General features: G+C 38.4%; 1 protein-coding gene across 1 annotated transcript in view; it reads right to left on the bottom strand.

The window, feature by feature from the left end:
• Positions 1-24,822, bottom strand: part of nek7 (NIMA-related kinase 7) — a 93,879-nt gene that overhangs the window by 53,621 nt on the left and 15,436 nt on the right. The window contains exon 2 of the mRNA XM_079808551.1: positions 12,390-12,469. Within this exon, the coding sequence (XP_079664677.1) occupies positions 12,390-12,443 (54 nt within the window). The 5' untranslated portion in view covers positions 12,444-12,469. The remainder of the gene's footprint in view (positions 1-12,389; positions 12,470-24,822) is intronic.

Raw genomic sequence — 24,822 nt, 5'->3', positions numbered from 1 at the left:
ACTTTTTGTGTGCAAATAAATTTACAAAATAACGACTTTATTCAACAATTTCTTCTAGCCTGTGTCAGACTCTGTTGACGTAACGTAAACAAAGCAGTGCTTCCAGAATGCCGGCTTACCATTGGCCGACACGGTTCAAGTGAGCACCACGATGCATGCACACGAGTCGTTCTGCCGTAGAACTAGGAAACACTGCACTATTTACATTGCGTCAAAAGCGTAATAAATTGTTGAATAAAGTTGTTATTTTGTTTGTTTTTTTCACACAAAGTATTCTCGTTGTTTCATTAAATTAAGCCTGAGTCACATGGACTATTTTAACGATGTTTTAACTACCTTTCTGGGTCTTATGGGTTAGGAACAACGTAAGGGTGAGTAATTAATGACAGAATTTACATCTTTGGGTGAACTAACCCTTTAAAATATAAAAAATAAAGTAATAATTGAAGCTAAATAGAAATATAGAAAACCAATAAAAAGCCAAAAAGAAGCACAAATGACAAACTGAAAATATAAAATGTTTTCATTCAAAATAATAAATAATAGGACAAACAATGGTAAAATAAAACAGATTTTTAATTCAATTAAAATAAATTACAAATATAATTCATACATATCAATATCTACTTGACTTATAATTGAAACTTTTTCAGCCAAATAAAACCATGTGGTGCAATTAGTCGAGGTCCAAATGAACATACAGAAAAAATTAATAAAATATCAGATAAATTATGAAGTGGAAAGATTATTTCATGTTGTAAAACGTCAAGTTGTGCGACTGACGAAAAATGCAATACCTACATACACACATACAGTCCAGCAAAATATGTTTAATGGACATTGGAACATGAATACCTTAAATAATTTTTTTTTTACTTTTTTTTTTTTTTTTTACATTTTACAGTTACACCACATTACATTTTAGAGACATTAAAGGATTAGTTCACTTCAGAATAAAAAATTCCAGATGATTTTCTTTCCAAAGTGATTACATAATGCATGAAGTCGTGGACGCTAATGAAAGACGAGCATTTGTGGTTAAAAAGTATATACTTTTTCTGTGTTCTTTTAGAAAATGACATTGTTTTGCTAGATAAGACCCTTATTCCTCGTCTGGGTTCGCGTAGAGACCTTTGAAGCCTCTATAAACAGATTTTTAAAAGTTTCCCTATTCTTTATTGTAGACTATTTATACGTCATTGACCCATAGATGATACATACATATCGTGTTGATTTGGTCAGCAGCGGATGGTCCGCAGAGGGGCAAGGCATTGCTTTCACTCCCCACATGGTTGCTTGACAAATGTTAGCATGAGCCTCTAAAGCGGCATGACAAGCGCATGCTGAGAGCAAAGTCGAGCTAATGTGTTCTGGCATGCGGCTCGCTAATCACACATTTACATATGCAATGACCTACATTTGCATGTCAGCTCGCGCACTGTCCGGCCTGATTAACGATGGGCACCTCCCAGCGCCGGGGAGGCCGGCATAGCGGCGGGAGGAGGCCAGAGGGTGGCGGCTTTTTTGGCAGCCGAAGGGACGCACTGCCAGCCAGGATTAGGCCTGACGCGGCCTGAGCTCCAGACACTTCATTAGAGGTAATCTGTTTAGCAGTGGGCAGTGTATGTAAACTTCACAGGCCATTTGCGGCACCTTTCTGCCCCCTGGCCTCGCCTTCAAAGGGCAGCAGGGGCGCCCTGACTGACAGCTTGTCTCATCCGTGGCTTTGAGCTGTCACACAATTTAGAGCACTGAGCTGACACGAGATGAACCGCAGCAGCCGAGGATCTCCACGACCGCCGGGGTCACTCGACAGCGGCGTGGCTCGGTTTGTACAGATTGCAGCTTGCAGGAGGGGCGAGAGCTCAAAGGTCTCGTTGCCGCTCTGCGTGAAGTGGAGAAAACAAAAATAACACACGGATGTGGGAGGAAAGGGGCCAAGAATTCCTTGAATTGGGATGCTGCACAACTTTTATGCAAAGCTTTCCATTCAGTGATGGGGGTAATGCATTACAAGTAACTCAAGTTATGTAATCAGATTACTTTTTTGAAGTAACTAGTAAAGTAATGCAGTACTTTTAACTTTACAAACAAAAATATCGGAGTTACTTTTTCAAATAAGTAACGCAAGTTACATTGTTTTCCCATGTATTGTCTGACAGCTCTCCTGTCCCCATGTTGAGAAATCTTGAGTAAGTGCAGAGGCGCTGTGTGAGAACATGATGGTTATTGTAGTTCTAAACTAAATGTGAGCATGCATTTACTCATCTCACTTGCACAAGAACGATTCAGTATTCCGCAAAATGAATAAAATCAGTGAAATGCAAAATCAAAATACTATGCAAACCTCCAATAATCATGTTAAATAAAACTAATATTTTTATGCATTTAATCTCACTTTATTGACCAGTGTACTTGCAGCTGACCTTTGATGATTCAGTGAAACCAAAGCAAAAATTACTTTAGATTTTCTTGCTTTTATTGGCGACGTAAGTGTTAAACTTTATTCTCCTGCATTTTATTCTTCTGCAATCCAGAATAGCAACACAGCTGAAGGTTTCTTTGAGCTGCACCCTCAACTGTACATGCTTTAATTTGCATTTCCTTCAGCCTTACTATTTAATTTTGGTGTACAATAGCCTTTACATTTGCCCCAAAAAATTGTTTAAAAAAACAGCCCAAGTGAGGAAAAGTGACACAAGAGCACAAAAATAAGAAAAACAGTTACTTTTTAAGGGAGTAACACGATATTGTAATACATTACTTTTTAACCCTCTGGTGCTCTTCGTTTAGGGGTTGCATTGGTCGTCTTTCCGGTCATTAGTGACCGGACACCTAAAAATTAAACTTCCTCCACCCCAGTAAAACCAATGCAATTTATTTTTCTTCAATAATATTTTTTCTTTTTAATTTTGTATTTTGAGATGATTTTATGGTATTTTTTTATATTTATGCAATAATTATATGCAATTATACAAAAATAGTTTTTTGTATTTTTTTTATATATTTTTTTTTGTATTGCAGTATTTCAGGTTAAAATAGAGCCTAGGCCTTCAAAATATTTTTTTTGAAGGCAGATTAGCGCCCTCTTTTGGAATTATTTAAGAAATCATGCAACCATGGATGTAATCACTAGAGGTCTCTATGGAGAGGCTTGAGAATTCCCTAGTTCTGTTTTGAACACATTTAATGATTTTTTTTTATTTTTATTTTTATTATTGATTTGAATATATATTTAAAAAAATCTCAAAGACTTATTATAAAGTTTTAGATATTTTGTTGTTGTTGTTAGAAATAGATTTTTTTCTGTGAATTTGCTTTTTTGCAGATTTCCTATTTTTCCTATGGTGTCATTTTTGACCGAAGAGCACAAGTGTGAGTATTTTTTTAACAACCACTTCGCATGCTCGAATCATGCCCTCATGCCTTTTTTTTGTGTTTACATACCTAATACTAGAAAAGTCACCAAGTTTCATATCATTCTGATGAAGCTGTGATTTAAAAAAATTCCAAATTTGGTTCATAGGTTCAGTTTTTCATAGGTGTGTGTGTGCGTGTATAAGTGTGCGTGTGTGTGTGTGTGTGAGTGGAAGTGTCAATATCACACTCTTGATGTTTTAGAGTGTCACCCCTTTCCTGCTGTGTACTTTTTTTCAGCATCGCGGCCGATTTGTAGATTGTACACACAAACATTCGGAGAATTTTTGTGTTTTTGCCGATTTCCCATTCATTTCCTATGGTCGGTCATTTATGACCGAAGACCATGAACGCTACTTTATTTTTACGACCAATTAGCATGGTCGAATCAAGTTTCATATCATTCTGATGAATTCCCAAATCGTGCTGATTCCTATTGAAATGACTGGATTTTGCTCAGAAATTTTAGCTGAGCAACAGTAAACATGATCGCACCTTTCACTCCAAGGATGTGGACTATACCAATAATAATAGCTGGGTTTCCATCCAAACGTGAAGCAAATCTTTTCAAAGTTCACAAAAAACAAGCAAATTAGGCGTGTTTCCATGAAGTTGTTTGAACGGATGACAGTGGCATTGGTAACCTCGTAACCAACAGTAAATAAAACACTATCCGCAGAAACTGCCGATTGGTCACGTGGTTCTAATGTTCACTACATCTGAATACATTCGGCAAATGCATTTCGATCCATTATTCAAATAAACTCTTTCGCAAAACCCAACTCAAGCGAGTGTGCTTTTTTGCGAATTAAGGAATTTATTTTCTAATGCAATACTTCAAAACGCGTATAAAAACAGGAGGATGGAAACAGCTAGTAACTATAAAGTTAACAATCATTCTAATTTTATGAGAATAGAATTATCTGAGAACAGAATTCTAATTCTATGAGAATAGGGAAGTTCAAGAAAGTCCTACAGTTGTGTAGACCACAACTAAAACGATAAGTTGTTTTTTCCCCCCAGATGAACAGTAAAAACAGCCAATCAGAATTCATCCTGCTTTGAACTCGAGCATTTAAAAAGGCAGGCGACAAAACTATAGCACATTTATAATAAATATAATGTTATTGTGCATTGGTGTGGATACTAAAGTAGTTATTCTTAGTGTGAATGGGCCTTTAGTTGATCCATCGGAAGATGCAGCAGAGCATGCTGGGTAAATGACTCAAAGGGACAACACATCACAGGAGCAACAGCAAACGATGGAGGGTTGGCCACTGGTGACACAAGCGTAAAAAGAAAAATGCAGACATGCAGCCGTATGACAGGGGATGCGAGATAGGAGGAGGAGGAGAATGACGGAGGACGGGGCGGCAGCAGTGTGGAGACTAGGTGTGAGCTGACAGCACAACAATGCCAGCGGCTGCCAAGGAAAGGACAACCGAAGCGCTGAAGAGGAGGTAGAGTAGCAAGACGGGCTTAGTGGTGGTAGTGTTGGTTGGTTGGTGGGTGCTGGAGGGGGGGGGGGGTCTTCGTGGTGGGGAGAACAAGGCAGGAGATCCTGTTCGCATCCTTTTCATCAACGTCTCTCTCCAGGCCCGGCCCATGCAATATTTATACCTCCTTCACCCCGCTCCTCTTCAATCTGCTCCAGTATTTAAAGCCCTTGCTTTACAAGGGGATTTTGCTTCGTCTAAAAATCCGCCGTGACGATTAAAATCGGATCTGAAGATCTCGCCCTCCCACTCGCTCTGAGAGCAAATGCGCCATCAAATATGCACGCCTTACCGACTCATCCGGCATCTCCTATGCATATCCATCAAACCTTGGGGACTTTAAGATATGATATCATATGCGTGATTGCACTCACAATTCAGCATTTTTGGTTGCATTTTTTCCAAGGGAATACGAGCTGAACTTGAATGCTTGTTGCGAGCCTTGTAAAAGTCATTCTCTTAAGCGGTCACGGTGTAATCCATTGCCAGACTTACCTTGAGTGTTGCGTCAAATGTCTTATATGTTTATTGATGAAAGCAGGCCTCAGTTGTACTCGACAACATTTTGTAAAATAAGGACAATCAATATGACCGGTGAAGGAAGTTCGAGCGATATTGGATTTTGCACAATCGCTAATATTCCAATTAATCGGCCAATACCTTTTAAAATAAGTATGTTTGAGAGAGTACAGGAGCCCAGAATGGATGAAAACAATGTCTAAGCTGTCCCATCCCACTAAAGAAATGTATTAGGGATGCACCAACATAAACATTTTGGCCGATACCGATAATTCCTTTTGTTTTGAAAGCCGATAACCGATATACTTGGATTTAAATCTAAATCCAATTTATTTTTATAATTTTTGAGAGCCTGATTACAAAAACAAAAGTTGCACCATTAAAAGCCTTGTCGCAAGCACACAATCTTAATGTTGTCATAATTTTATGTAGCCTATATGTCATGTTGCAACTGTATTTTTTCTTTTTGAAGTGATTCCAAATTATATTTCAAGCCATTCAAAACCATCATGGCGAACAGTGTGCAACTGAAGTGTCTCAGCTGAAGGAAATAATCCATTATTTATCAGCTTTAATACATCGACCAAATGTTCTTATTGGGCCGATAGCATTAAAAATGAACATACACTCACCTAAAGGATTATTAGGAACACCTGTTCAATTTCTCATGAATGCAATTATCTAATCAACCAATCACATGGCAGTTGCTTCAAAGCATTTAGGGGTGTGGTCAATGTGAAGACAATGGCTGTTTCTCAATACCAAGTACGCGAACTTCTGACTTGCGTCCTTGGTAGTTCAGACTTGCAAGTTCGACTCGGGAGAACGAACTCCAGAGGACGGGAGGAATCGCCATCAATCGTCAATGGTGAAACGTCATCAGTTGCTGCCCAACTACTGTTCCAATTCAAAGTTCACATCTAGCCAAGTCCAGTTCAAATCCCCGGATGTGTCCTTGATCAGCCCCTTTTATCGAGGATGCATCGAGAGGAGACTTGTGGACTTTAGACAGACCGGTATCCCAGAATGCATCTCGCACCAATGAGCCAACGTCAATAGCGGATAAGAAAACCCCTCGTAATTTAAAAATACTACTGTTAATGTTTCACCAAATGTAGTTTTAAGACTTTTTCAGGCGAGAATGTACTTGTTTAAAATCTCAAATCTGTGGTTTATTTATAAAGAGGAGCGCCTTTTTGAAAATTTTATCTGGCGTTTTCGGAGTTGTGAGATCCAGTCGGTCAGTGGGCGTTCAGCGGGCGAGAGCAGCCTTAACACGGCTAGTCCTTCTGACGTCTGCCGCTGGCTCTGATGTCTTCAGATATAATTCGTCTTCTAACGGGCGATCTTTGGTCTCATGAATCTATAATTTGTTCCCTGGCAAATCGTTTTGACTGAGGGCAAAGTGAAGTTTCATAACTTTATATTTTTAGGCAATTAAACACACTGACATTTAACAAAAATAGACTGGGTTGTGTTTTATGTCATAATTCATTTTATTACAGTGATAATCACATTTGTCTGAACCACATAATGTTTTTTTTTATATATATATAAACGAAAAGAGGCAGGGTTTTTAATATTTCGTTTTGTTATAAATATACATGCAATAACATTGCCTGCACTACATTTTTTAATGAAAATGAAAAGAGGCAGAGTGGTGTTTAGTCATATATTTTGTTTTATTGTAGCTTAAAATATACATATATACACTGAATGGCCCTCATTTATCAATCTTGCGTAGAAACGGGCGTATATATTGTCGTAAGATTATGCTTACACTCCTCTCACCGCCTGATTTATGAAGCTGTGCGCACCTCTGAAATCCAGGCGTACGCAAAACCTGCCCTTGATAAATGCCGCGGCTGAAAACGATCGTCATTAGATTAACACGCCCCTATATATTCAAGTCTCCGCCTCCCCCACGCCCTCATTTTACGCCATACACTCGGAAGACGGCTAAAAGAAAGGAAACTTCTCTGACGTGGAGATCGAGACCATCACCAGGGAAGTGGAAAAAAAAACTAAATTGTTTTATTTGGGAGTTTAAAGAGTGGGATTAAAGGTGCCCACAAAAAGGTGTACGGTGGAAATCCAGTTTAAATAGCTGTTTGGATGAGAAATTACCTATCACAATTCATTATTTTACAGCACGTGTTTTGAAATAATATGCATTTAATTTCGTATCACATCACATGTATTGGGGTGTAGGCTACAATAGTGATGATGATGTGATGTGGAGTACCATTCATTCACATTAGTAATTGCATGACAATTTGTTAGATTCTTATTATTATTATTATGATTTGTATTATTAATGACGCTTATTGTCATTTAGAAGAAGAATGTCGTTATTATTATTATTTATTTTATTATTATTTAAAAGAAGAAGAATGTCATTTTTATTATTTTGTCAGTCTGAATTATGTTCAGTCCCAGTCCGTGCGCAGCTGCCTGGCCTAACCAACGTCAGGTAAAGCGCACAGGCTCGCAACTGGACGAATACATATCAAATGCTTTGGTAAAGTCACACAAATTAAACATTGAAGTAAATGTTGCACAAAAATAAACACTGAAGTTTATAATTACTTCCCTATTCGCACGGGATTAGTAGCCTATATGTGGAGAGCTCTGGTGATTTGTAATAATCGCAGATAATGTCTGTGATCTTAATCCCGTGCAAATCGGCCATGTCTGTAATATGTAAAGTAAAAATTCCCCCGCAAATGACCTATAGGCCTACCATATTTCGCCGAACACCGAGGTCCTGTGATAATATTAGTCCCGTGCGAATCGGCATCTATTTGGCCGGGATTATGCGGATCGTATATAATTTTTGCAAGGTTTTTGTGTCCTGTGCGCATTTCTATCTTTATCTTTCACGAAGAATGGCGCTAGACTGCATATGTGCACCGTTATGAATTCATGAGCGGCCGCGCGGATTATAGGCTACTACTTTCACTTTAGAATGAGCACAATTTGGGAGTAAATTGCTTGAATGGTGTGTTTAATATTATTCTTAATGAAAAACACAAAAACAGAACAGTACAATGACAACTCGCTTAAATGGGCACTTTTACATTAGCTTTGAAACTGAATCTTCCGTCGTATGTTGTTATTATAGGCCTATTACTTACGTTTTTAATTGCGTCTGTTCTCTAACTGAACGAAATTATTTGTATTAGGCCTACTATAAAACAATCAAAATGATATCGATACGACTGTTTATAATTTCATACAGCTATATAACGAAAAAACATTTTCAAGTAACATCATATCCAGGAGATAAGTCAGTAAATTCGAGTAAAATCACAGCGTATCCCGTGCGAATGTGCCACGCAAAATTCAGATGTGGGGGAGTAATTTCTAAATCACACGAGGTCCCCATAAAAGGCCTACTTATCCCGTGCGAATAGGGCTTTAGTTGTTGTTGTTGTTGTTTTTTTTTTACAGTGGGTCATATAGCATATCTTTGTCAGTGCGTTTTGTGGTGTTAGGAATTGTTTTTCTGCATTTTCGCACTAACTCGAAACGTGCGTACACCACCTCCTGAGCTGGTGTAGGATTTGAGCGTGCCGTACGCCAACGTCCATATTGATAAATCTCAAAGTCACAGTGGTTTTGGGTGTACGCCAGGTGTACGCTGGAAAATTGGTGTACGCACTTTTGATAAATGAGGGCCAATAACACTATCAAGAACGCTGCTGTTCCATTAGCAAAGTACCGGGCTATTGTCCTCCCGTCCTCGGGAGTTCGTTCTCCGGAGTTGAACTTGGCGAGCCTGAATTAACTACCACGGACGCAAGTCAGAAGTTCGTGTAGGCCTACTTGGTATAGAGAAACGTATATTTTAGGCTACAATAAAACGAAATATGTCAAAACACCACTGCCTCTTTTCATTTTTTTTTTTTTTTACAAAAAAATCTTAAATATATTAGCCACACAAATGTCGTTCAGGCAGCTACATTGATTATCTTATATATTTATAACAAAACGAAGTATAAAACACAACCCTGCCTCTTTTCGTTTAGATTAAAAAAAATAATAGGCCTATATTAAACATTAATATGTGGTTTAGGTAAGGTGACCAGATTTCCTAAATGGAAACCGGGGACATTTCCTATGTGAGTGGTCAAAATATCACTAAAATCTAATTTGTTATTATCTTTTAATTAAAAAACGGGACAATATATTTTTTTTAATGTTTTTGTTTGTTTATTTGTTGTTGTTGTTGTTGTGGGCTCTCTATATTATTATTAACATTAATAATTATTATGATTTAGTTTGATTATTAGGATTTTTATGTGGATTTAATACAATTCAACGCACCAGCAAAAAAAACGGAAAATTTTTTTAAAACAGTTAATAGTTGCCATTGTAAATAACAAGCAGTTCAAAACAATATTATAACATGACTTAACAAAAACACATTACAAAATAAATAAATAAATATGATAAATAAAACTATTTAACCAATATTTTAACATTTTATAATTGTATTTAATATTTGCATTTTTATACTACTATATAAGTGATAAATAAAAAAAACATTTTTTTTACTTCAAATGTTTTATTAGGCTTGTGCTTAAAAATAACTATCCTAAATTGGTCTTGTTTTGCATTTTAGGCTTATTTTAAGCAGAAATTATGTGTATTCTGGATGTGTTGCAAGAGACAAAACAATGCCGGTCCCCGTTGAGACTGTTATAAAGCACATGCAAACAGTATTACTTTAATTGATGATAATGTCGCTCAGGGCTGCGTATTCCAAAACCATCGTAAGCTTAAGTTGATCGTAGAACAATTGCCACCAATGGTCTCTACGATCAACTTAGGCTTACAATGGTTTTGGGAAACGCAGCCCTGCTCTCGATTACGTTCTTTTAGTAGTAGAGGCACAACCAAGTTCAGCTTATCATGCGGGGGTGTTGGGGGGCATAACCATAGGGGCTTTACTGATCGTTGCGTCCGTTGGTGCGAGATGCATTCTGGGATACCAGTCTGTCTGAAGTCTCCTCTCGACGCATCCTTGATAAACGTGGCGGACCAAGGACACATCCGGGGATTTGAACTGTACTTGTCTATGGCTAGATGTGAACTTTGAATTGGAACAGTACTTGGGCAGTGACTGATGACGTTTCACAAGTCCACGAGAACACAAGTACAGACAAGTACGCATATTGAGAAACCTGAACTCCAAACTGAATGTCAGAATGGGAAAGAAAGGTGATTTAAGCAATTTTGAGCGTGGCATGGTTGTTGGTGCCAGACGGGCCGGACTGAGTATTTCACAATCTGCTCAGTTACTGGGATTTTCACGTACAACCATTTTTATGGTTTGCAAAGAATGGTGTGAAAAGGGAAAAACATCCAGTATGCGGCGGTCCTGTGGGCGAAAATGCCTTGTTGATGCTAGAGGTCAGAGGAGAATGGGCCGACTGATTTAAGCTGATAGAAGAGCAACTTTGAATGAATTTGGCATAAACAGAATGATTGTATATAATTGTTTTTCATTTCTGGTTGGTCCCAGTATAGCTCATAACCCCCGCCCCTCTGTGTATTCTAATGGACGCGAGACAAACTAAACAAATCACAATAAACTTCATATAATTGTTTTCCAAAGATGGTTTGTCATTTTAGGCCGTTTTTAAATCACGCTGATTTCATTTCAAGTGTTTGTTTTTTAAATAAGTTTGGTTTTAGTTAGTAATTTGATGCTATAAAAATGGGGGGTGTGACGTCATGATTGACAGCTGAGATTGACGGCTTCTCTGAGTGAAGTCTTCACTGAGGCACCAACTGACTTTTTCTGGATTTTCGGGAGGAGATTGGAGCTTTAGCTTTCACTTCTACATTTCCATAACCGTTTAATTCACAGCAACATAATGAATTGTTCTGGATCTGCGAGAGTGTGGGCGGGCTTTTGATATCACGGCTCTACTTCCTGCTCTCTACTGCGCAGACTCCGGTCCCGAGGTCACAACTGCGCAGACTCTGTCTCAAATCTGCGCACGATGTCAGCGCCATATTCGGATGACTGGTATCCACAAAATTCATTATCTGTGGACTTCTAGATCAAATATAAATAAAAGAATAGAAGATATTTGACGTTACTTTTAAGGGAACGCTCAAGGTAAGTCTAGCAATGGATTATTCAATGACAGGAAGAATTTATCAAAATTTTTGCATTAAGAGGGACTTTTAACAATAAAAAGCTTAAAAAACACATTTTTTCCAGATGAGGGAAAGCCAAAATACATTTTGTCAATCATTTTCATCGTAAATCATGTCAAATCAACTTACTACAGAATAAACAAGTATGAGCAGTAACTTTCCAACAGTAATACTGTTCATGTTTCCCTATAGTAACACTCAGCGTTAATAATTATGCAATTCTAAAAGCTTGTATCGGCAGCCATTATCTGGCGAACAAACATTCAATTTGAATGTAACTCAAGACAATAATAAAGTCAGATGATTGGAGGGAATTAGTCTGGGGGTGTGAAAAGGAAGTACGACAGAAGAAAGATTAAGAGAGAGAACGAGGGAGAGAGAGAGAGCAAAAGACTGCTAAAAGCAGCAGATTTCCAACACCTCTGTCTCTGGCACTGGAAACACATGATGGCTCCGGTGTGCAGGAAACGGTGCTTGTGCAGAGAGCAGAATCTCATTATCACCTCTCACCCGGCACAGCAGAGAGACAGCCGGAGCAGACCGCCGCCTGTCTCTCTGCGGGTGGATTGACAGACACGGGGAGATTTGACGGGGGCAGATGTGGATGTGGAAGAGGGCGACAGGCTCGTGCTACATGCTGCTAAGCAAGCAGGTGGTGAGTCAGGATGGTAGACGCCAGGAAAAAAAAAAACTGACTTTGTAGAACGGCTATATAACGAGATTACAAAGAAAGTTTGGCTAGACTGTATGTGTGTTTGTGTTTATGTGTGAGAGAACACAAACCTGTGGCTGAAACACTGGCACCGGCGGCTGCTGGCCTTGTGATTGGGCGTCCATCGTGACAGCAGCAGTCCCTTACACCCCTGCGAAACAAACAAACAAACAAAATAAGATGCATCAACAATTCCCGGCACGGCTACAGAACAAACCCTCCCTCCGTGTAATAATCTCCAGTGAAGGTGGACATGTGAATCTGGTAATAGAATTAGGGTCCGGAGCAGCACTCCTGACAATCACGAGGTGCTGGCCTGCGTCACCTCGCCCGAGGAACACGATCCGACGAGAACACAACACCCATTGTGTTAATGAGACCTGTCAAAGAGCCACAGTACTGGAGACCCTTGAAACTGAATAGCAAATACCAATTGTTAAAATCAATCGTTAAAACTTGAAGCCCAATCATCGGAAATTATCGCAAAAAAACATGCAAAAATATTCGTTGGATAGGTGTGACCAAATACAGTGTGGTCACAATACTAGACCAACAATTACAGTTTAAGATGAAAATAGGACAATGTGTACTAGGTACAGGACCATGTCCACCAATGAAACTCAATATTATTATCAGTTGCATGCATCTTTAAATGAGTTGATTAGTAATATAACGATAAACAATAATATGACTTATTCTGTATTCTTCTGAAAACATTATTTCGTAGGCGCCGATAGCCTCGTGGGCAGCGTGCCGACATATATAGTGGGGCTGTGCATCACCAACAATGTCACGATACGATACGCATCACGATACGATACGTATCACGATATGGGTCAATTTGGAATTAAATTTCTTTTGAGCAGAGTTTAGTAACAGTAATATCTGTTTATTGAATAACCAGTGTTAGAACAGTTGTGATAACTGAAAAGCAATTTTGTTTTTCTCATTAAAATAATACAATGAGATAAAGGAAATAAATAAATTGTCACAAAAAAAAACTTTGGAAAGGCTTGGTTCAATTTTGATTATTTTGGATATATATCAGGTACAATACATGGAAAATTTTGGAATGTAAAACAAATCTTGCGATAAATCTAAAATCTAAAACAAATTTGGGAAAACAAATCTCTTAACTAATGTGGTAAACTATGGGAGTCAGTTGTACTATGATATTAAAGGTAAAAATGAACTGATTTGTACAAACACTTAAATTATTACATTACTCTAAATTACATGTTTTTTTTATAATAATAATAAAGTTATATTATTAACTTTACAAATTACATAATCATATAATATACATATTTTTTTAAATGTAAACATTTAAATGGTGGCAGTCATAAAAACTTGCCAGATTAATTCAAACATGCATTAAATATTGAAGAACATTACAAATTATAATGAATATGGTGCATATATTTAGCAAAATGCTCCTCTCTAGAGTCAATTTTTCTAGCTGACTAACGAGTTTATGGACAATGGATATGTTTTTTTCTGAGGTAACATAAATGGGACGTTACATGACATTGTAAGCTGTTTTACTGACGCCTTTCCACGTTTGAAACACTGATCGAGTGATTCCATGTGACATGATACGGACTTATGTAAGTTGTACTCTATCTTTTAACACGCGATCAGATGTTCATTCATGTTTATTTTGCTCTGTAACTGGTATTAAGTATTAAGGCGGAAGAGAAGATCCGTTCACGTGCGCTGTGCGCGGCCACTTCTCTAGGGCTGAGCTGCGCCAAAGCAATCTCACGCCACAGCGCCAAAACGGTATTTATGTTTTTGAATTTCGTAATAAAAAGGACGAAATGTGCAATCCGAGACTTTGTTTTATATCAATAGCAACAAAGCACAAAGAGTATTGCTATTTAATGGATGTGAGGCGCGCTGCAATGTTTCGTTCATTCATTAACTGAAAACCTCTTCTCCATTTTGAATGTCTTGCACTGCTGCTCGCGTCGCGTTGATTACATTCAAAAACACACAGTATCGATACGGCAGCTGCTGTATCGACACGCGCATCGTCAGGAGTTCATGACAATGTATCGTTGTATCGATATTCTGGGCACAGCCCTAATATATATCGCTGTTACTGTGCGTTCACACCGCCGCCGGCGAGAGCGTCAAACTTTGCTCTGGCCGCCCTGCCATCGACGCTGTAGAAAGATTCGCTGCCGCTCTGACGTAGATCGAATGCTTGGTCTTTTTTAAAACTGCTTTTAAAGGGGCTGCAAAGCAAACTATCATGTTGATCGGCGTTTGTGCAGACTAACCACAGGTAGGGTATAACCGTATAATATAACCTCATGAAATCATTTAAATGTGAAAGTTTAAAAAAAGCAGATCGATGGAAAGAACTTAACAATTATAGTTACGTTTGCTAACGAAATAAACCAATTAAAAGCCATTTGTGTGGTGGATAAATAAAGTTGCGTGTCTTCTTATCAAACCCGCCGCACCATTTGATCAGCCTCTCCTCTATTTTGCTTGGGAACTAATGAGGTCGGAACCGAAGTTTACAGCGCTGCGTTCTCTAGAATCATCTCAAGCGGAGAACTTCTACATTCCCATTGGTTGCCGCCGGCTGCCCCCGAACCGCGTCATAGCTCATTACCATAAAGTTGACCTGACTTCAACTCTCCTCGACGCCCAAATCGTCAAAGACGCGCCGCGCCGCTCTCGCCGGAGCTCGCCGCCGGGCTCCCATTGAGAATGAGTGACTTCCGGCCACTTTGACGCTCTCGCCGGCGGCGGTGTGAACGCACAGTTACGCTTCGGGCAACCCGAGTTCGAGTCCCGGCTCGCGGACCCTTTCCAATCCTGCCCCCTCCCCCTCTCGCTTCCTGCCCACTCTATACAGTCCAAACACAATATAAAGCAAAAATCGCCAAACAAAATTATAGGTGAAATCATTATTTCCAGTTGATTAAGTAGAACGTTTTAACATTTTAACAAATCTGTGTCCAGAATAGATCACACTGAAGCCAATTAATGAATGGAACATGTGGCACATCATCTGGACATTCTGATTTCAAGTTGTATGAACGTGACACTACACTTATTGTTATGAGTAAAGCATGTGACGGCTGGTAACCCTGCATCCACTGGCTAAGATCAGAACTGGCGAGTTTGTGACCGAGATCCGTGACCCGGCCGCAACGAGACTCGGGTGCCTGATGAACAAATAATTAAAGAGTAAGAGAACACAAGAATAATCAAATAACCACATTAAAACATATAGAAATGAATAATCTCAGACAAAATTTTAAAATGATTTGCAATTGAAACAAATTAACAAATTAAGACTTGCACGCAATATACATTTGTCAATCCCATTGGATTCCATCGTTGGGCCATTTTTAAAAACAATTATTTTACATTACAAAACCAAAATATACTGCATTCGATTTGAATTTCGTTTAGAGTTAAAACAAGTGATCGGCTGATATAAAAATGTATCAGCCAATATTTGGCATTTGCAGATACGTTTTTCTGTTTGGCCGATGTATTGGAAGCGGGACTTTTATTTTGACGCGCACCATACTTTTATTTCGAAGGCACTGAGAACAGCAGCGACTGAGTACACATTGCTTCCATTCTCCGCCTTTCATTCTCTTAACAGTTTTGTCTAATACATTACAAGAACGGTTAAACAAAAAAGTAAATGAAAAAATATTACATCTGCTTTTACATTATTATTATTAACAGAAAGGCAAACACTATTATACTTTCTCAATTACCACCAGCATTCAGCAAATATGCATTTATGTTTTCATTTCAAATATTTTGGTGGTCTAAATATTGCGTAAAATGGTTTACTTTAATTTTGATTAAATCCATAATATCGGCCATCCTGATCTCTAGATATTCATTTTAGGACATTATATATGTAAACAAAAAAACAACTTAACAACCAAAGATTCCTTCATTATTTTTACACACAAAAAGCGAACCTTCTATAACGACCGCCCTTAGAGCACCTAATATCTGTTTGTTGAGTCTACAGCTCCTTGAAAGCCTACAGACACATTAATGTGGGCACAATAAAGCGTATGTGCAAGTAAGAAACAGCGAAGACGAGTTGTCTTTGCAGAGCCGACGATAAGAAGGAATAAATTAGGCCTGAGCTCTCGTCAGTGACAGAGAGCAAATACAAAAGATGGCTGCGTGCTTTTCTTTACATCAAGCCGGGAGATAGGCCTATGCGTGCAGCAGCCATCAAAATTTTTAATGATTGCTTGGTTGTCACTTCACTGCGGCGTGCAGCTCGGGTGAGCTCGCCGTGTCCTCACTGTACTGAAGGATTATGAGCGAGGGGTTACAAAAAAAAAGAAACACTCCTTTCATAGAAAGGCCATTTACATGTCGCTCACCGCGGTGAACGTCCGTCTCCGCGCGTTGTCAGGGCTGAGTGGATCGAGGAGCTCGAGCCAATTAAAATACCTCATGCCGGCGAACGGAGAAATGGAGCTGAAGCTGTCACCATGGCAAAATAAAATCAGCCCGGTTTGTTGAAGGTTAATAACACTAATTAAGCACCAACCCCACGTCTGAGATTTGAGTGGCAGTGCGAGCAGGACAGGGTTTGTTGCCTCCGAAGATTTGTTTCTGTTTGCCATTTTTGCAGTTTAGCTAAATTTGTCTCCACATTACGGATTGTAGAAAACTGCTTGCATGACGCATTTTCTCCAGGGAAGATACTAGTCGTTAAAGCCACACATTTTAACACACTCTCTATAGGAGTGTGTAATTAGTATTGGAAGAGTAAGTTTTTAAATTAATGAAAACACACCCAAGGTCCCAAAAAGGGTACTTATGTAAAACACTGTTCTTTTTTTTATTTTTTATAAAACTTCAAAACGGTGGATAATTATTGGCACTTATTAGCAGTTTGAGACGCTCCTGTTGGCAATGTACAACGTGGCTGTTGTTAAAAAACAAACACAATTTTACGCAATTCTGGAATCAGAGTGCCAAATCAAATCACTGTTGAGTTTCAAAGTGAACTTTAAAGGCTGTTTGTAACCATTTTACTTCTCTAATGTGACATTTCTGTGAGCAAAAATAAAATTATTGTATAATAAAATAAAAAAGTTGTCAAAAGCTGTGACACCAAAATGTCGCTCTGAATTGCATGTTTTGATGTCCACATGTTCTTGTTCAAGTAATTATAAAAATAAAAAAAAGAGTACATGTATAATTTCTATCATAAAGAAGTAGCTATCAATTAACATATAAATTAAATGTTTGGGCAATATTAATCAAGGATTTGATCTGTAAAGTGTAACAACAACAATCACCATGCCGTTGGCACCCTCTGCAGGCATTTATTATGAAACGTTATGTATTTTATTAATGTTGTTCAATAAAACCATACGATTACTTGCTTCTGATACTTTATCTGAACCAATTATTGCCTCATTGTGATTATATATGTTATTTAAATCCTTTTAAAAGGCTATTGTTTGCTTAGGCCTATTTTTATTACCAGAAAGATTTTTTTTAACAGATTACTCGATTAATTGTCCAAAATAATTCGGATGGATAGATGGAAAAATTCTGGATGGAAAAATTTTGGATGGACGGCAAATTTCTGGATGGATGGACGGCAAATTAATTTCTGGATGGATGGATGGCAAATTTCTGGATGGATGGCAAATTTCTGGATGGATGGCAAATATCTGGATGGATGGATGGGTAGCAAATTTCTGGATGGATGGATGATGGCAAATTTCTGGGTGGATGGATGATGGCAAATTTCTGGATGGATGGATGGCAAATTTCTGGATGGATGGCAAATATCTGGATGGATGGATGGATGGGTAGCAAATTTCTGGATGGATGGATGATGGCAAATTTCTGGGTGGATGGATGATGGCAAATTTCTGGATGGATGGATGGCAAATTTCTGGATGGATGGATGGCAAATATCTGGATGGATGGATGGATGGCAAATTTCTGGATGGATGGATGGCAAATTTCTGGATGGATGGATGGCAAATTTCTGGATGGATGGCAAATATCTGGATGGATGGCAAATATCTGAATGGATGGCAAATATCTGAATGGATGGCTAGCAAATTTCTGGATGGATGGATGATGGCAAATTTCTGGATGGATGGATGATGGCAAATTTCTGGATGGATGGATGATGGCAAATTTCTGGATGGATGGATGATGGCAAATTTCTGGATGGATGGATGATGGAAAATTTCTGGATGGATGGATGATGGCAAATTTCTGGATGGATGGATGATGGCAAATTTCTGGATGGATGGATGGATGATGGCAAATTTCTGGATGGATGGATGGATGGATGGCAAATATCTGGATGGATGGATGATGGCAAATTTCTGGATGGATGGATGGCACATTTTTGGATGGATGGATGGATGGATGGATGGATGGATGGATGGATGGCAAATTTCTGGATGGATGGATGATGGCAAATTTCTGGATGGATGGATGGCAAATTTCTGGATGGATGGATGGCAAATTTCTGGATGGATGGATGGATGGATGGATGGATGGATGGCAAATATCTGGACGGATGGATGATGGCAAATTTCTGGATGGATGGATGGATGATGGCAAATTTCTGGATGGATGGATGATGGCAAATTTCTGGATGGATGGATGGATGGATGGCAAATTTCTGGATGGATGGATGGATGGATGGATGGCAAATATCTGGATGGATGGATGATGGCAAATTTCTGGATGGATGGATGGCACATTTTTGGATGGATGGGTGGATGGATGGATGGCAAATTTCTGGATGGATGGATGATGGCAAATTTCTGGATGGATGGATGGCAAATTTCTGGATGGATGGATGGATGGCAAATATCTGGATGGATGGATGGCAAATATCTGGACGGATGGATGATGGCAAATTTCTGGATGGATGGATGGCACATTTCTGGATGGATGGATGGATGGCAAATTTCTGGATGGATGGATGGCAAATTTCTGGATGGATGGATGGCAAATTTCTGGATGGATGGATGGCAAATTTCTGGATGGATGGATGGATGGCAAATTTCTGGATGAATGGATGGCAAATTTCTGGATGAATGGATGGCAAATTTCTGGATGAATGGATGGCAAATTTCTGGATGGATGATGGCAAATTTCTGGATGGATGGATGATGGCAAATTTCTGGATGGATGGATGGATGGATGGATGGCAAATTTCTGGATGGATGGCAAATATCTGGATGGATAGATGATGGCAAATTTCTAGATGGATGGATGACACATTTCTGGATGGATGGATGGATGGCAAATTTCTGGATGGATGGATGATAGCAAATTTCTGGATGGATGGATGGATGGCAAATATCTGGATGGATGGATGGATGGCAAATATCTGGATGGATGGATGGATGGCAAATATCTGGATGGATGGATGGATGGATGGATGGATGGATGGCAAATATCTGGATGGATGGATGGATGGATGGCAAATATCTGGATGGATGGATGGGTGGCAAATTTCTGGATGGATGGATGGGTGACAAATTTCTGGATGGATGGATGGCAAATTTCTGGATGGATGGATGGATGGCAATTTTCTGGATGGATGGATGGATGGCAGATTTCTGGATTGATGGACGGATGGCAAATTTCTGGATGGATGGCAAATTTCTGGATGGATGGATGGATGGCAAATTTGGATCTCAATAATCCAAATGATGGATGGATGGATGGATGGCAAAATTCCAGATGGATGGATGGATGGATGGCAAAATTCTGGATGGATGGCAAAACTCTGGATGGGTGGATGGTATCAAGTATAATTTAAAGTTTCATGGCCGATAATTCACTCTGCAGATGTATATAAAGTTACCCCATTAGCACAGAGTCTGTCTGGCATTTGACGGCGTCGGCGCGGGATGGGTTGCTCTCATTGTCAGTTAGTTCTACTTCAGTTTCAAGCAGTTCAGATTGAGGCTGGCAGCAAGGCTTCTTTGATTGACCTATTCAGTGTCAAAATGACTTCAGGGCATCGGCGGTTTCCATCCACAGCCCTTTTACCAACACCCTCATTAACAGAATCAATTAAAAATGCCACATGATATCAGCACACAAGCACCCAAACAAGAATGATTACAGGAGTCGCATCCTCTGGAGAAGACTGTATACACACGCACGCAACCCATCGACAACACCCAACTGTCTGGAGAAACATTCATCTGCGCTTTTTCCACTGGCTATTTGCGGTGTCCACGTGGTTTACAGCTGCATTGCTTGTAAAATTAACATACTGAAAAGGGGCCGCAGCAACAACTAAGAAGCTATACATAGCTTTGCATGACAAAAAGAGCCATTACATGCCATCATGACGGTAGGCAACCTACTTGAAATAGAGGCCTGGGAGCTGACTAACAACACAAGCGGAAGTTTTCCTGCATAGTAGCATAGGAAGACTATCTGTTTCTTCACTCGCTGCATTAAATGTATTGAATTATTCAAAATATCTCTTATATCGAACATAAAAAGATGGTTAGAGCTGTGGCTTGGTGGTTAGAGGTCCAACACATGGAGACATGGTGCTCATGCTAGAAATTTAAGTTTGAATCCAACATTGACTATGTTTACAAGTGCACTAATAATGATATTATTTTACAATAATCAGAGTAATGACTTAATCACAGTAAGATGCTTACATGACAAGCAAACCTCTTCACTTTCAATTGGTTGTACACTTATTCTGATGTACGCCGCTTAGTTTAATGCGAGTATGTTACGACAATTACAGGCCTGTACGATTAAGTGAAATCGAACCGAAATCGCGATTTGGCTTAGTGCAATTATATAATTGCAAATAACATAACATGTTTTTGAGGCAGACAAGATATTATTTTGTAGTATTCTAAACAGTGATAAAGGCTATGTCGATTAACATTGTTTTATAAATATACTTTATTAATATGAAAATACACGAGAAGGTTTGAAGAACTCAAATATAACACCATATATCGTCTCAGTCGTGTGTTTATTGTCTTCATGTTTAATCAAAGCGTTTCCATCTTCTTTTTATTCAGCTACAGCTAGCTTCACATTAGGAATTTCCTGAAAACATCTTTTTATTACTTCTGCGAGGCAAATGTGCAGTTTCTGCTCGAGGGCGCCCTCTGGCTTCCAGTATGAATGAAACCGTGTGTTTAAAAATCAGTAATGCTCACTCCATTCTATTTTGGGTAAAAAAGAAAAATAGGGAAAATAATACTTCATTTATATGAAAAAGGCATTTTTATGATAATCCATGTGCTTTTCTCCAGTGTACAGGAGCATATTTCATATTAAAAGACATTGTTCTTGATTTTGCATACCTCCTGACAAAAATTAAGAAATTCACATATTTTTATAATAATAATAATATAATATTTTATAATAAATCCTTAGAACATTGTGATTGATAGAGGCTGCCTGTATGTTAACTATAATTATGAATATTATTATTATTATTATTATATTTATTCTCATTTCATTTGCAAAAGAAAAAGCACATTTTAAATCGCTAATGTAACCAGAAAAATTGCAATTAGATTCTTTTAACCCAAATCGCGCAATTTTAACTGAAAAAAAAATTACATTGGAGTGGGGATAGAAATATATTTGGGGTGTGAGATATATCTACTGTGTGTGTGTGTGTGTGTGTGTGTGTGTGTGTGTGTGTGTGTGTGTGTGTGTGTGTGTGTGTGTGGTGCATCTAAAAATCCTATCCCCTTAATAATTTTCCATATTGTTCAATGAAAATAATTCAACAAAAAGGTCAAAAATACAATGAGAGGAATTTTGCTGGCATTGCAACCGTTGTAAATCTAGAAATGATTATAGATTTTATCTTGAAATTTTACATATTTACATTATCCTTTTTCATTCATATTTCACATTCATATACATTTTTATAGCAAGCTACAGGAAATATGTTGCTTAACATCAGTTAACTTTTCTAACATTCCTATCCCCGTCCTTAAATGCTAAAAGAGAGCAAGCTAGAAGTCTTCATTGTGCGTGGGTGTCCATCATGAATCAATGCAACCTTTAGTTATGTGGAAATTATGAGTAATTGGCAATTTCACAAGGCATCAACTCCTGGAGGCTGCAGTGATTTCATATCAAATTTCCAGTAAGTACGCATAGACTGCATACTTCTTTCTTTGAAGCAGGAAAAGTTGATCAAAGAATAGATTCACCCAGTGTTCCCATGTCCAGAATATAAAAAAGTGGACATAACTGAACCCATCGGTAGCCTAGCAAGCACAACAGGGCAACTTAAATGATCATGTGATGGCAGGCTGCCCTATGTGTCCTTTATTCCCTGTTTCTTGGCTACTTTTTCATGCATGAAAAAGAAAGACGCAACAAGAAAGGGAGGAGGGTTTTTTTGTGGATCAAGGAGTCTGGATGTTAACTGGTCCTGGACTTAAATTAGCCTTTGCTCACAGGTGTTCACGCAGACTAGATCATACGCAGATGAATTCAAGAGTGCATGAAGGAAACGAAAGCCAACAGTAGAAGAGCGTGGTATGAACAGCACATGAAAGGCCTCTTTGAGCCTGTGAATACAGTAAAAGCAGTGGCCATGATTATAAGAATCCTTTTTATGTCAGTGAGGCTGATCATTAATGATGGAATAGTCGGAAATTAAAAAGGACCGACATTTCCACGTTTATTTTAATCAGTGCCGAAAAGAAACATGAGCATAGAAGTGCAAGTCGCCATGGAGAAGCTCAAGACATGTTTGAAGATTCAGGATAAGGTCCTGGAGAGATTATACAGCTATTTAACGATGCCGTTTATGAATTTTAACTTGTCAAAGAGCACTTTTGATCTACTATTTGACTAACTGGACAATTAAGATATTTAACACTCAATTCAAACATTAATGATTAATGTTAATTATACATACAGTATAATTGTCTGCGGTCATTGACAAATAAAGCTTCAAAAAAGGTGTTTTTATGTTAGTCATGAACAAAGTGTTTAAACAAGCTTCAGTTGTTAAATAACATTTCTGTTTAAACATGTTTAAATTCATTTTTTCTACTCGCTCGCCAGTGCCAGTGGGCCAAAATGTTCACTGACCCCACCATAAAATTTATTTTAATTAAATTAAATTAATTAAATAGGCCTAGTTATTGTTTTAGTTGTTTTTGATGAATGTAACCTTACTAAAACTACTAGCCTAATTCAAATACATTTTAAATACTGTTAAAGACAGTCAGTAATACAATTTGAACAAGATCAAATTACGAGAAATAGCATGAATAAATATAGATTAACCTTAGTCAAGAACAGTGTTTTTTTTCCTGTCTTTTGTTTGATTAAAATATAAAAACAGACAGAAGCACGAATTTTAGGCTGCTGTCACTTTAAGAGCTGCACGGATTTAATATACTATTACACATGCATCTTATTTCTCACGTTTATGTTCACTTAAGACATAACCGACTATGTTTCTGACGATCCTCGACAAGACGGACATTGACATCATTTTGTATGAATATGTCCATTAAAGATTTCATCAGATTTCAACTAAAATATCTTAATTTGTGTTCTGAAGATGAACGGAGGTCTGACGGGTGTCGAACGACATGAGGGTAAGTAATTAATGACAGAATTTAAATTTTTGGGTGAACTAACCCTCAAATGTTTACTGTTATTACCTTGTCACTTCATAATAAAAGAGATGTTTGCAGTTGTGCCACCCGGACATTTGAGAATATACAAATTGCCGGACAAAAGTTTTTAAATGATCGCAACAGCTTTAAAACTACTGATATTTTATAAGATATGTCTTTATATGAAAGGTTTCAAACCTAAAATGATGCCATAGTATTTAGTTATACATTTTTTTATTATTAAGACACAATTTTAATAGCTTTCTTAGTCTGTTCATTTGTTCATCTGCTCCATATGCTCATTTACACTGCTGCATTAAGGTCCAAATATTACAAAGAATTTCATTAATCTCAATAAACTTTCAAGAAGCTTTATGTAAAACAACAAAAGCAGCCTAACTGTATAATATCCTGCAAATATACAAATGCCGCAGCCCACTAGTTCACCTAAAGGGCTGTTTTCTTTTAGCCTACAACGATTGCATTTCCATAAGGAACCAAGTCTTGAGGGAGTCTGGCCCGGTCATCCATATTCCTGCTCGGCGCCTATTTATAGGCCTCCTTTACATTTTTCACTTTCACATTTTATAGGGTAATGATTATTTCTCAGCGGAAGTAAATAGCACAGCACAAATGGCCTCTGCATGTGAGGGCCGGCTGTGATTTATACCCACACACAAAGTAGTGCACAGGCCTTTGCCTTTAATACCTGACTCTATTTTACGGCAAGTCTCAGAGGAGCACACTTTTGAGAGCACTACAGATGCCCTACCACTCTGCTTTGGGGTCGGAAACCCGCTACAGTAACGGCGTGTGAGCGTTTGTATCTCATCCAAGTCGGCCTCCTTCAATCATCGCA

The sequence above is a fragment of the Gobio gobio genome (genome assembly GCF_949357685.1).
Source record: "Gobio gobio genome assembly, chromosome: 24".
Classification (NCBI taxonomy): Eukaryota; Metazoa; Chordata; class Actinopteri; order Cypriniformes; family Gobionidae; genus Gobio; species Gobio gobio.
Note: the sequence above shows the minus strand (reverse complement) of the source record. Positions and strands in the feature narration are given on the sequence as shown.